We start from the raw sequence: 12,119 nt of genomic DNA, 5'->3' as shown, positions 1-12,119 counted from the left end.
AGTACATAGTTAAAGACAAGCTGAGTTGGACAGGAAAAGTCAGAGAGCTAAGTGGTAATAGTGCATCAGAGAATAAGGTCAATGCAGGAAATAGTGGTTAAATGGAAATCACTGTAGCTGAGGGAGTATCATGACCTGATAAATGAGCTAGTGGCACAGGTAGCACAGTGGTTAGCACTGCTGCCTCACAGCGCCAGGGACCCGGGTTCAATTCCCGGCTTGGGTAACTGTCTGTGTGGAGTCTGCACATTCTCCCCGTGTCTGCGTGGGTTCACTCCGGGTGCTCCGGTTTCCTCCCACAGTCTGAAAGATGTGCTGGTTAGGGTGCATTGGCCATGCTAAATTCTCCCTCAGTGCACCCGAACAGGCGCCGGAGTGTGGCGACTAGGGGAATTTCACAGTAACTTCATTGCAGTGTTAATGTAAGCCTTACTTGTGACTAATAAATAAACCTTAACTTTAAATGGTTTAGATCTAACCACAATGACAGAGACATAGTCTGGTATTTTCCGGCCCGTCCCACCAGTAGGATCCTCCAGATCTGAAGGCAATCCCCCCCCGCGGTGGATCTCCCCCCCACCCTCCAGTGGGACGGGCGGGCCACACAAAACGCCGCAAACGTCGACAGGACTGGAAGATCCTGCCAGCGGCTGAAGGTGGGTTGCCTCCACTGCCAGAAAACACACCACGGGGGCAGGATGGCAGCAATACCCGTCCATAGTTACAAGGTGACCAAGACTGGGAAATAAATATTCCAAGATTCACAACATTTTTTTAAAAAGGCAGAAAGATAAAGGAGGGGGGTAACTCTGACAAAAAAGGAGGAGGTAAGGATATGAGTCAGAAAAGATCTAAGTTTAGAAGATCAGGAAGTAGACTCAGTGTGGGTGGAAATTAGTAATAGCAAGGGTGAGAGAATGCTGGTTGGAGGAGTTTACTGGTATCCCCTAGCAGTCGCCATACCATTGGATAGGGCATTAAATAAAAAATGATTGGAGCCTGTAAGAATGGCAATGTAATGTGGAGGAGCAGAGTGGCACAATGGCCAGCACTGCTGTCTCACAGCGCCAGGGACCCGGGTTTGATTCACAGCTTGGGTCATTGTCAGTGTGGAGTTCCCGCTGCCTCGGAAAAGCAGCCAGCGTAATTAAGGACCCCACGCACCCCCGGACATTCTCTCTTCCACCTTCTTCCGTTGGGAAAAAGATACAAAAGTCTGAGATCACGCACCAACCGACTCAAGAACAGCTTCCCTGCTGCCGTCAGACTTTTGAATGGACCTACCTCACATTAAGTTGATCTTTCTCTACACCCTAGCTATGACTGTAACACTACATTCTGCACCCTCTCCTTTCCTTCTCTTAACGCACAAGAGACAATACTTTTCACCGTACGCTAATACATGTGACAATAATAAATCAACTCAAAGTTTTGCACATTCTCCCCGCGTCTGCGTGGGTTTCCTCCAGTTTGCTCCGGTTTCCTCTCTCAGTCCAAAGATGTGCAGGTTAGTTGGATTGGCTAAATTTCCCCTTTGTTCCCCTTTGTGTGGGTTGGGGGAGATTAGTGGGGTAAATATGTGGGGGTTATAGGGAGAGGGCCTGGGTTGGATGCTTTGTCAGGGAGGCGGTGCAGGCTCGATGGGCCAAGTGGCCTCTATCTGCACTGTAGGAATTCTACGATTCAATTCTATAATAGATGTGGGGCACTTCAATTTTCATATAGACTGGATCAATCAAATTGGCAAAGGTGGTTTCAAAGGTGAATTTGTTGAATGTTTTTGTGACAGGTTCCTTGTGCAATATGTTTTGGAACCAACTGGGGATAAAGCTATTTTAGGTTCAGTATTATGCAACGAAGGAGAGTTAATTAGTAATGAACGTCATAGTAAAAGATCCACTGAGAAATAGCAATCACTATCCAAATGAATTCTACTTTAAGTTAGAAAACAACATACTCCAATCACAAATCAAGATCTTAAACAACAGCAATTACATAGATACGAAGCGAGAGTTGGCTACGGTTGATTAGGTAAACAGACTAAAGGTTTGGCAGTTAGCACGGCTGCCTCACAGTACCAGGGACCCGGGTTCGATTCCCGGCTTGGGTCGCTGTCTGTGCAGAGTCCGCACGCTCTTCCCAGTGTCTGCGTGGATTTCCTCCGGGTGCTCCGGTTTCCTCCCACAGTCCGAAGGACGTGCTGGTTAGGTGCATTGGCCGTGCTAGATTCTCCCTCAGTGTACCCGAACAGGCGCCCGAGTGTGGCGACCATGGGATTTTCACAGGTGTGCCAACCACGGGATTTGCAAAGTCTGCCCTCCACCCACTACAATGCCCATGATAGGCGGGACTGGAAAATTCCCTCCATTGTTTCCCCAGGTTGGGGGATCTAGAACAAGGGGGCACAGTTTCAGGATAAGGGGCGGCAGGTCAGTTAGGGCTGAGATGAGGAGAACTTTAATCACTCAAAGGGTTGTGATTCAAAACTGGGGAAGATCCTTGGATTCTCAGGAAATGAAGGGATATGGGGAGCAGGTGAGAAAGTGGAGTGGAAACTGAACAGCAGGTCTCCTTCTGTTCCTATTTCTTATATTTGAATGAGCTATTTTAATTAGGTCCCCAACCCCAGTTTCTTCCATTAATCACGGAGGCACAGTGGGTTAGCACTGCTGCCTCACAGCGCCAGGGACCCGGGTTTGATTCCTGGCTTGGGTCACTGTCTGTGTGGAGTTTGCACGTTCTCCCCGTGTCTGCGTGGGTTTCCTGCGGGTGCTCCAGTTTCCTCCCACAATCCGAAAGATGTGCTGGTTAGGGTGCACTGGCCGTGCTAAATTCTCCCTCAGTGTACCCGAAAAGGTGCCGGAATGTGGCGACTAGGGGACTTTCACTATAAACTTCATTGCGGTGTTAATGCAAGACTTGTGACTAATAAAGAAACTCTTTCTTTCCAGTCAAAGAAACAAATGGTAAGAACGACTGACTCAACCTCAGTACCTTCGGTTATTTACTCAAAACAGCCCTATTAGTTTTGATTCCTGGGGGCCCTGGTGTGAAAAATAATAGTTAGGTAACAGTTTTAAAAGGCATCAATTAACTAAAATGCAGGGCTGAACTCACATAGTTGGTAGCCCACCAGGACTTGAGTTTAAGGTACCACTGCAGCCGAGGCCCCATGTTCCGTTCAAAGTCTTTTGCCAAAGCCTTCATCCGTCGGAAGTCCTCGTCGTTCATCAGAGGCCTCACTGACTCCAAAAACTTGAGGGAGATGGAGGGGAAATAAGTTCAAAGACACTCCCTGAATATTCACCAATAAACGACCTCAGTTAAATGTACAAGTGGCAATGGAAGGTGAAGGAGCGGTCCGACTGCGCGTCAAAGTCACCGAGGCAAGAAAATAAAAACAGGACCCTAAAAGATAGGCGCAGGTGTAGACCATGCACCCCTGCAAACCTGCTCCGTCATTCAATAGCTAACAGGTTAGCAATAGGTTATCGAGGGACATAGATAAGCTGCAGAGCTGGGCTGAGAGGTGGCAAATGGAGTTTAATGCGGAAAAGTGTGAGGTGATTCACTTTGGAAGGAGTAACAGGAATACAGAGTACTGGGCTAATGGTAAGATACTTGGTAGTGTGGATGAGCAGAGAGATCTCGGTGTCCATGTGCATAGATCCCTGAAAGTTGGCACCCACGTTGATAGGGTTGTGAAGAAGGCGTACGGTGTGTTAGCTTTTATTGGGAGAGGGATTGAGTTTCGGAGCCATGAGGTCATGTTGCAGCTGTACAAAACTCTGATGCGGCCGCACTTGGAGTATTGCGTACAGTTCTGGTCACCGCATTATCGGAAGGATGTGGAAGCATTGGAAAGGGCGCAGAGGAGATTTACCAGGATGTTGCCTGGTATGGTGGGAAGGTCTTATGAGGAAAGGCTGAGGGACTTGAGGTTGTTTTCATTAGAGAGAAGAGGTTAAGAGGTGACTTAATAGAGGCATATAAGATGATCAGAGGATTAGATAGGGTGGACAGTGAGAGCCTTTTTCCTCGGATGGTGATGGCTAGCACGAGGGGACATAGCTTTAAATTGAGGGGTGATAGATATAGGACAGATGTCAGAGGTAGGTTCTTTCCTCAGAGAGTAGTAAGGGTGTGGAATGCCCTGCCTGCAACAGTAGTGGACTCGCCAACATTAAAGGGCATTTAAATGGGCATTGGATAAACATATGGATGATATTGGAATAGTATAGGTTAGATGGGCTTGAGATTGGTTTCACAGGTCGGTGCAACATCGAGGGCCGAAGGGCCTGTACTGCGCTGTAATGTTCTACGTTCAAACCTTTTGACTCAACTGCACTTTCCTGCCTGCTCCCCATATCCCTCGATTCCCCAAGACCCAAAATATGTCCATCTCAGCCTTAAATATACTCAACAATGGTGTAATCACAAACCTCTAGGGTACAGAACTCCAAAGATTTGCAATCATTTGAAAGAATAGGGCCAGAATTCTCCCATCCCTCCCGCCACTGGAATTCTAGCGGGCGGAGGGGCAGATCATGTAAAGGTCCATTGAAGTCGGGCAGAAATCTCCGGCTTTCGGGCAGCTGGAGAATCGCGGCCAGGTTTCGCTGCACTGCAGTCCTAAATGCTCCTGGATGTTGCCTCCAGGTTCTAGATTCCCCCAGTCAGGGGAAACACCCTCCCAGTTAAAACTCTCATTTCACAAACAGGAAAAAGACCATCCAGCTCAGCATTATATGTTATAGAATCCATTCGGCCCATCGAGTTTGCACCGACCACAATCCCACCCAGGCCCTATTCCCCATAACCCCCGTGCATTTACCCTAGCTAATCCCCCTGACACTAAGGGGGCAATTTAGCGTGGCCAATCCACCTAACCCGCACATTTTTGGACTGTGGGAGGAAATCGGAGCACCCGCAGGAAACCCACGCAGACACGGGGGAGAACGTGCAGACTCCACACAGACGGTGACCCAAGCCGGGAATCGAACCCGGGTCCCTGGCGCTGTGAGGCAGCAGCGCTAACCACTGTGCCACTCCCATGATCACACATGGACCTTCCTCCCTCGTGTGTACCGTTATCAGACTGCTTCCCAAATTTACAATCATCTGGAATGACAACTAATGCAAGTGCCTGCATCCACATACTACACCTTTCACACACTTCACTGACCTCAATGCAGTACACACTTATTCTAAATAAACTGCACTCATATCTTGAAATAAAAATACTTTAACCTGAAATTGACTATCACCATTTGTCCTTTACTTGTAAAGAACATTAGTAGCTAGTTTATTTTTGGGGGGGGGGCGGAGGTTCAGTAGAAGGGAACTCTAAACATAAACCAATTTCAAGACGTGCATAGTGCATCACTAGAACATAACTAAGGCTGGAATATTGCTAGATTAAAAATGCCACTCAATCAAACAGAAAATCTTAAACTCTAACTTGGTTTTGTCACTATTCCAGGTCCTTATTCCAATTATATGCCAGTTATAGAATCCTATGTTTCTTCAGAAGGAACTCTTCAAATGCAGACAATAAAAATAAAACAAAACTTACTCCAACTTATAACTCAAAGAAAGGGTTTAATAAAGAAACTTCATCACTCCACATTTGAAAAATGACTCTCCTTGTTGGTATTGCCTCATTGCTGTACAAATACAGCTGGATAAGGTCATGGGTCTGAAGTTCCAACCACAAGTCTGTGCTAACTTGGTTGACACGCTAACCTCGCCCTGGGCCACTTTAAGCTCCCCACAATTCCCAACAGGTTCTTATTTATAGTGAGTCAGCTGACCATCACTTCATTCTGTAATTGGTTCCATCGTTTACTGAGTCAGCTGATCCTTACAGCTTGTTCCCATTGGTCACATTGCATCCAATACAAAGTTGTCACCGGTTACATTCTAACATCCTATAGTGCAGGAGGCGGCCATTCGGCCCATTGAGTCTGCACCGCCCACAATTCCACCCAGGCCCAATCCCCATAACCCCATGCATTTACCCCAGCTAGTCTCCCTGACGCTAAGGGGAAATTTAGCATGGCCAATGCACCTAACCCGCACATCTTTGGACTGCGGAAGGAAACCGGAGGAAACCCACGCGGACACAGGGAGAATGTGCAAACTCCGCACAGTGACCCAAGCCAGGAATCAAACCTGGCTCCCTGGCGCTGTGAGGCAGCAGTTTTAACCACTGTGCTTCCCCAGTTCCAGTTGTATTTTGTTATGCAACTTGGTACTGTTCCTCACAAACATGCTGACAAAATCTTATTAATCCCCAAAGGTCACAGATGAAGATGCTCTCATTAACGATTCCTAGATTCTATACCTGGAGGCTAAGGGCTGTTTTGAGCACTTTGCTCTTGTCCCACAGCCAGTCAAGCTTAAAACTGGCTATTAAAAGCTCTTCAGTCTTACCCTTCTTAAGGTGTCATTTACAGATGGAACAGGTAGACGTGGAAGGGAGTTCTGGAAACTGTATAACATTGGTTTGCGTCCTGAGAAGATCTTCACTAGAGTCTAAAAGAGAAATACAAATAAAGTTATTTTTCTTCCTTTCCAGTCTTAGAGTCATAGAGGGTTACAGCATGGAAACAGGCCCTTCGGCCCAACTTGTCCATGCCGCCCTTTTTTTAAAAAAAACCCTAAGCTAATCCCAATTGCCCGCATTTGGCCCATATCCCTAGATACCCATCTTACCCATGTAACTATCTAAATGCTTTTTAAAAGACAATTGTACCCGCCCCTACTACTACCTCTGGCAGCTTGTTCCAGACACTCACCACCCTTTGTGTGAAAAAATTGCCCCTCTGGACACTTCTTTATCTCTCCCCTCTCACCTTAAACCTATGCCCTCTAGTTTTAGACTCCCCTACCTTTGGGAAAAGATGTTGACTATCTAGCTGATCTGTGCCCCTCATTATTTTATAGACCTCTATAAGATCACCCCTCAGCCTCCTACGCTCCAGAGAAAAAAGTCCCAGTCTATCCAACCTCTCCTTATAACTCAATCCATCAAGTCCCGGTAGCATCCTACTAAATCTTTTCTGCATTCTTTCTGATTTAATAATATCCTTTCTATAATAGGGTGACCAGAACTGCACACAGTATTCCAAGTGTGGCCTTACCAATGTTTTGTACAACTTCAACAAGACATTCCAACTCCTGTATTCAATGTTCTGACAAATGAAACCAAGCATGCTGAATGCCTTCTTCACCACTCTGTCCACCTGTGACTCCACTTTCAAGGAGCTATGAACATGTACCCCTAGATCTCTTTGTTCTGTAACTCTCCCCAATGCCCTACCATTAACTGAGTAAGTCCTGCCTTGGTTCAATCTACCAAAATGCATCACCTCGCATTTGTCTAAATTAAACTCCATCTGCCATTTGTCAGCCCACTGGCCCAATTGAGCCCAAGATCCCGCTGCAATTGGAGATAACTTTTTTCACTGTCCACTATGCCACCAATCTTAGTGTCATCTGCAAACTATGATAGCCACGATATTTATATGGCTCCAGTTCAGTTTCTGGTCAACTGATAGGGGGGCGGCTTCATAGAAACAGAGAAGATAGGAGCAGTAGGAGGTCATCTGGCCCTTTGAGCCTGCTCCACCATTAATAACGATCATGGCTGATCATCCAAATCAATAGCCTAATCCCGCTTTCTCCCCATAACCTTTGATCCCATTTGCCTCAAGTGCTATATCCAGCCGCCTCTTGAATACATTCAATGTTTTGGCATCAACTACTTCCTGTGGTAATGAATTCCACAGGCTCACCACTCTTTGGGTGACGAAATGTCTCCTCATCTCCGTCCTAAATGGTCTACCCCGAATCCTCAGACTGTGACCCTTGGTTCTGGACTCCCCCACCATCGGGAACATCCTCCCTGCATCTACCCTGTCGAGTCCTGTTAAAATTTTATAAGTCTCTATGACCATCTCTATTCAGCAATGGTAATGCTATTGAATGCCAAGCGGTTAGATTCTCCCTTGTTGGAGATGGTCATTGCCTTGTACTTGTCCAGGTTTTATTGCACAGGGGCACGGACTACTTTGTACTGGAATGGAACTGAACATTGTGCAATCATCAGCAAACATCCTCACTTCTGACTTTCTGATGGATGAAAGGTCACTGTTGAAGCACAATAAGAAGTCTCACAACACCTGGTTAAAGTCCAACAGGTTTATTTGAAATGACGAACTTTTGGAGCGCTGCCCCTTCATCAGGTGCCCTTGTGAAAGTGCTGACTGCTTGCTCAGGATACAGCACTGCTCCTACATCAGGTGAGTGGATTCCTCACCTGATGAAGGAGCAGCGCTCCGAAAGCTCGTGATTCCAAATAAACCTGTTGGACTTTAACCTGGTATTGTGAGACTTCTTACTGTGCCCACCCCAGTCCAAAACCAGCATCTCCACATCACTGTTGAAGCAGTTGAAGATGGTTGGGCCTCGGGCACTACCCCGAGCCACTCCTGCATTCATGTCCTGGGATGGAGATGAATGATTTCCAGTAACCACAACCATCTTCTTTTGTGCTAAATTACAAGGAAAGAATGGACAAACTAGGTTGTACTGATTCTAATTGGAATTGGAAGGTTAAGGGGTGATTTGATCAAAGTTTTCAAAAGACGAAAGGTATACTGTCGACAGAAAGAAACAATTTCCGTTGGTTAGAGCGTCTAGGAATAGAGACAAATCTAAAATTAGAGTCAGACCTTCCAGGGGTGAATCTAGGAAACAATTCCACACACAAAATGGCAAAAGCTTGGAAACTCTCTGCCACAAGTGTCAATTGATGCTAAATCAATTATTAGTTGTAAATATGGTGTGCTGGCCTTCGTCAATCGAGGGATTGAGTTTAGGAGTCGGGAGATAATGATGCAGCTTTATGAGACCCTCGTCAGACCCCACTTGGAGTACTGTGCTCAGTTCTGGGTGCCTCATTACAGGAGGGGTGTGGAAATGATTGAAAGGGTGCAGAGAAGATCTACAAGGATGTTGCCTGGATTGGGTGGCATGCCTTATGAGGATAGGCTGAGGGAGCTCGGTCTTTTCTCCTTGGAGAGACGAAGGATGAGAAGTGACCTGATAGAAGTGTACAAGATGTTGAGAGGTATAGATCGGGTGGATTCTCGGAGGCTTTTTCCCAGGGCTGAAATGGCTGCTACAAGAGGACACAGGTTTAAGGTGCTGGGGAGTAGGTACAGAGGAGATGTCAGGGGTATGTTTTTCACTCAGAGGGTGGTGGGTGAGTGGAATCGGCTGCCGTCAGTGGTGGCGGAGGCAAACTCGATAGGGTCTTTTAAGAGACTTCTGGATGAGTACATGGAACTTAATAGGATTGAGGGTTATAGGTAAGTCTATTTATAAGCCTAGGTAGGTAGAGACATGACCGGCGCAACTTGTGGGCCGAAGGGCCTGTTTGTGCTGTATTTTTCTATGTTCTATATGGGAATTGAAACAAAAACCCGTCAATCTGAGATTGATTGTATTTTGTCCTCGCAGCATGGTGGCAGCACTGCTGCCTCACAGCGCCAGGGACCCGGGTTCAATTCCCGGCCTAGGGTCACTATCTGTGTGGAGTCTGCACATTCTCCCCGTGTCTGCGTGGGTTTCCTCCGGGTGCTCCGGTTTCCTCCCACACTCCAAAGATGTGCAGGTTAGGTGGATTGGCCATGCTAAATTGCCTCTTGGTTTCCAAAGATGTGCAGGTTAGGTGGACTGGCCATGCTAAATTGCCCCTTAGTGTCAGAGGGATTAGCAGGGTAAATACGTGGGGTTACGGGGATAGTTGGGATTGTAGTTGGTGCAGAATTGATGGGCCAAATTCTATGTAGGGAATTCTATGATTCAAAGGCATTAAAGCTATGGAACAATGCAGGAATATGGAGTTCAATCACAGATCAATCATGATCTCGTTAAATAGTAGAACAGGCTTGAGGGTCTAAATGGTCTATTCTCATTGGTATTCAACCACTGACAATGTCAGTTCATGATCCTGCTCACTCCCGGCCATTTGGACAAGGCGCCAGAGGTGCCAGTGGAACTGTGTCTTGAGCAAGCAGTCAGCACTTTCACAAGGGCGGGTATGGAGACATGACAAGGGGAAGAATTACATTTTTAGGCAGGAGATTAGTGATGCTACAGCACTTACAAACCAGACTTTGGTGGTAGTGGACACCTTGCCATGTTCTTCAAACATCCAGCCGTGGTAGGAGAGCAGGGCTTTGAGGATCTGACGCATCACAAAAATCAGTGCCAGCCACAGCCCTGTTGCAAACAGCAGTGCACTGACCAGACTTTGACCCTGATGTGACAAGTATCTTCTGTAAGAGACAAGCAAAGGTACGTTAAAGTGTAGCTGTAAAATAAGGAAATTAAAGAGTTTTTCAGGGAATCCCAATGTACTACAAAGCCAATGAAAAGCTTTTGAAATGTAGTCACTGTTGTTTTGAAGGTAAGTGTAATAGCTAACATGTGTACCACAACCTCTCACAAACAATTCATCCATCTTTGACGGATCAGTTAAAAGAAGAGGAGTGGTTAGCACTGCTGCCTCACAGTGTCAGGGCCCTGGGTTCAATTCCGGCCTCGGGTCACTGTCTCTGCGGAGCTGACACGTTTCCCCCGTGTCTGCATGGATTTCCTCCGGGTGCTCCGGTTTCCGCCCACAGTCCAAAGACATGCAGGTTAGGTTGATAGGCCATGCTAAATTGACCCTAGTGTGAGGGGATTAAAGGTAAGTATGTGGATTACGGGAATAGGGCCTGGGTGGGATTGTGGTCAGTGCAGACTCGATGGGCCGAATGGCTTCCTTCTGCACTGTAGTGATTCTACGGCCAGGAGTTTTAAACTTTATTTCTTAGTGTCACAATCAGGCTTACAACACTGCAATGAAGTTACCGTGAAAATCCCCTCGTCGCCACACTCCGGTACCTGTTCGGGTACACTGAGGGAGAACTTAGTATGGCCAATCCATCTAACCAGCACGCCTTTCGGACTGTGGGGGGAAACCGGAGCACCCGGAGTAAACCCATGCAGACATGGGGAGAATGTGCAGACTCCGCACAGACAGTGACCCAAGCCGGGAATTGAGGCAGCAGTGCTAACCATTGTGCCGCCCCAGGATACCAGAATTATTCTCCAAACAGTATCAAGGGATCTTCGAGTCATAATTTTTTTTATTCATTCATGGGACATGGGCGTCGCTGGATGGCCAGCATTTATTGCCCATCCAGTTACCCTCGGAGGGCAGTTGAGAGTCAACCACATTGCTATGGTTCTGGATCGCACGTAGGCCAGACCGGGTAAGGACGGCAGATTTCCTTCCCTAAGGATTTCCTTCCCTAAAGGACATTAGTGAACCAGATGGGTTTTTCCAACAACCGACAATGGTTTCATGGTTATCATTCTTAATTCCAGATATTCAAATTCAAATTCCACTATCTGCTGTGGCGGGATTCGAACTCGGGTCCCCAGAACATTAGCTGAGTTTCTGGATTCATAGTCTAGCGATAATACCACCAGGCCATCGCCTCTCTACTGGTAGTCCAGAGACCTGGACCAGTAATCCACAGAATGAGAATTCAAATTTTATCATGGCAGTTTGAGAGCTTGAATTCAGGAAAAAATAAATATTGGCAATTAAAGCTGAGAAGTGGTCATGAAACTGCTGGTTCACTACTTCAATGGACAGTAACCTCAGGCGGGGTGTAAAACAAGCCTTGCGTCCAATCCTATCAGTTTCCTGAATGGCGGATTAGTTTAAAACGAACCCTTTGGTCCCTGTTGCTTTTGTTATGGATGACTGACTGGCTCGCGCCAAAGTTTGCCATTTGCAAAGTTTTTTGCCTGGTCAGGATGTGGGTTACTGCGCAGCCCTCTGCAGTGAGTGCATCTGGCTTCCAAAAGGCCTTTGACAAAGATCCACACCAGTCAAATTCAAAGCTGGGGGGGATTCAGAGCAAACTTCAGGAGAGGGGAAGAAATTGGTGGTAGGGTCGTATACAACTACTTGTTGGAAGGGTTCTTTCCAAGTCGGGGGAGTGACGTATTAAGGGATGCCTTGGAGCCCAGCGCTGGGATTGCTAGCTTTA

At 46.9% G+C, this 12,119-nt stretch overlaps 1 protein-coding gene across 10 annotated transcripts in view; it reads right to left on the bottom strand.

Moving 5' to 3' along the window:
* LOC144509098 (carnitine O-palmitoyltransferase 1, liver isoform-like) overlaps window positions 1–12,119 on the bottom strand; it is a 304,253-nt gene that overhangs the window by 233,392 nt on the left and 58,742 nt on the right. For all 10 annotated transcript variants that reach the window (XR_013500394.1, XR_013500395.1, XR_013500396.1 and 7 more), the window contains exons 4-6: window positions 10,178–10,349; window positions 6,436–6,537; window positions 3,118–3,255 (exon numbers count right to left, since the gene is read on the bottom strand). Coding sequence is in view for 5 of the 10 variants with exons in the window: in XM_078237444.1 (XP_078093570.1) it covers window positions 3,118–3,255; window positions 6,436–6,537; window positions 10,178–10,349 (412 nt within the window). In the remaining 5 variants the exon portion in view is untranslated. The remainder of the gene's footprint in view (window positions 1–3,117; window positions 3,256–6,435; window positions 6,538–10,177; window positions 10,350–12,119) is intronic.

This window comes from Mustelus asterias, chromosome 21, assembly GCF_964213995.1.
Source record: "Mustelus asterias chromosome 21, sMusAst1.hap1.1, whole genome shotgun sequence".
Lineage (NCBI taxonomy): Eukaryota > Metazoa > Chordata > Chondrichthyes > Carcharhiniformes > Triakidae > Mustelus > Mustelus asterias.
Note: the sequence above shows the minus strand (reverse complement) of the source record. Positions and strands in the feature narration are given on the sequence as shown.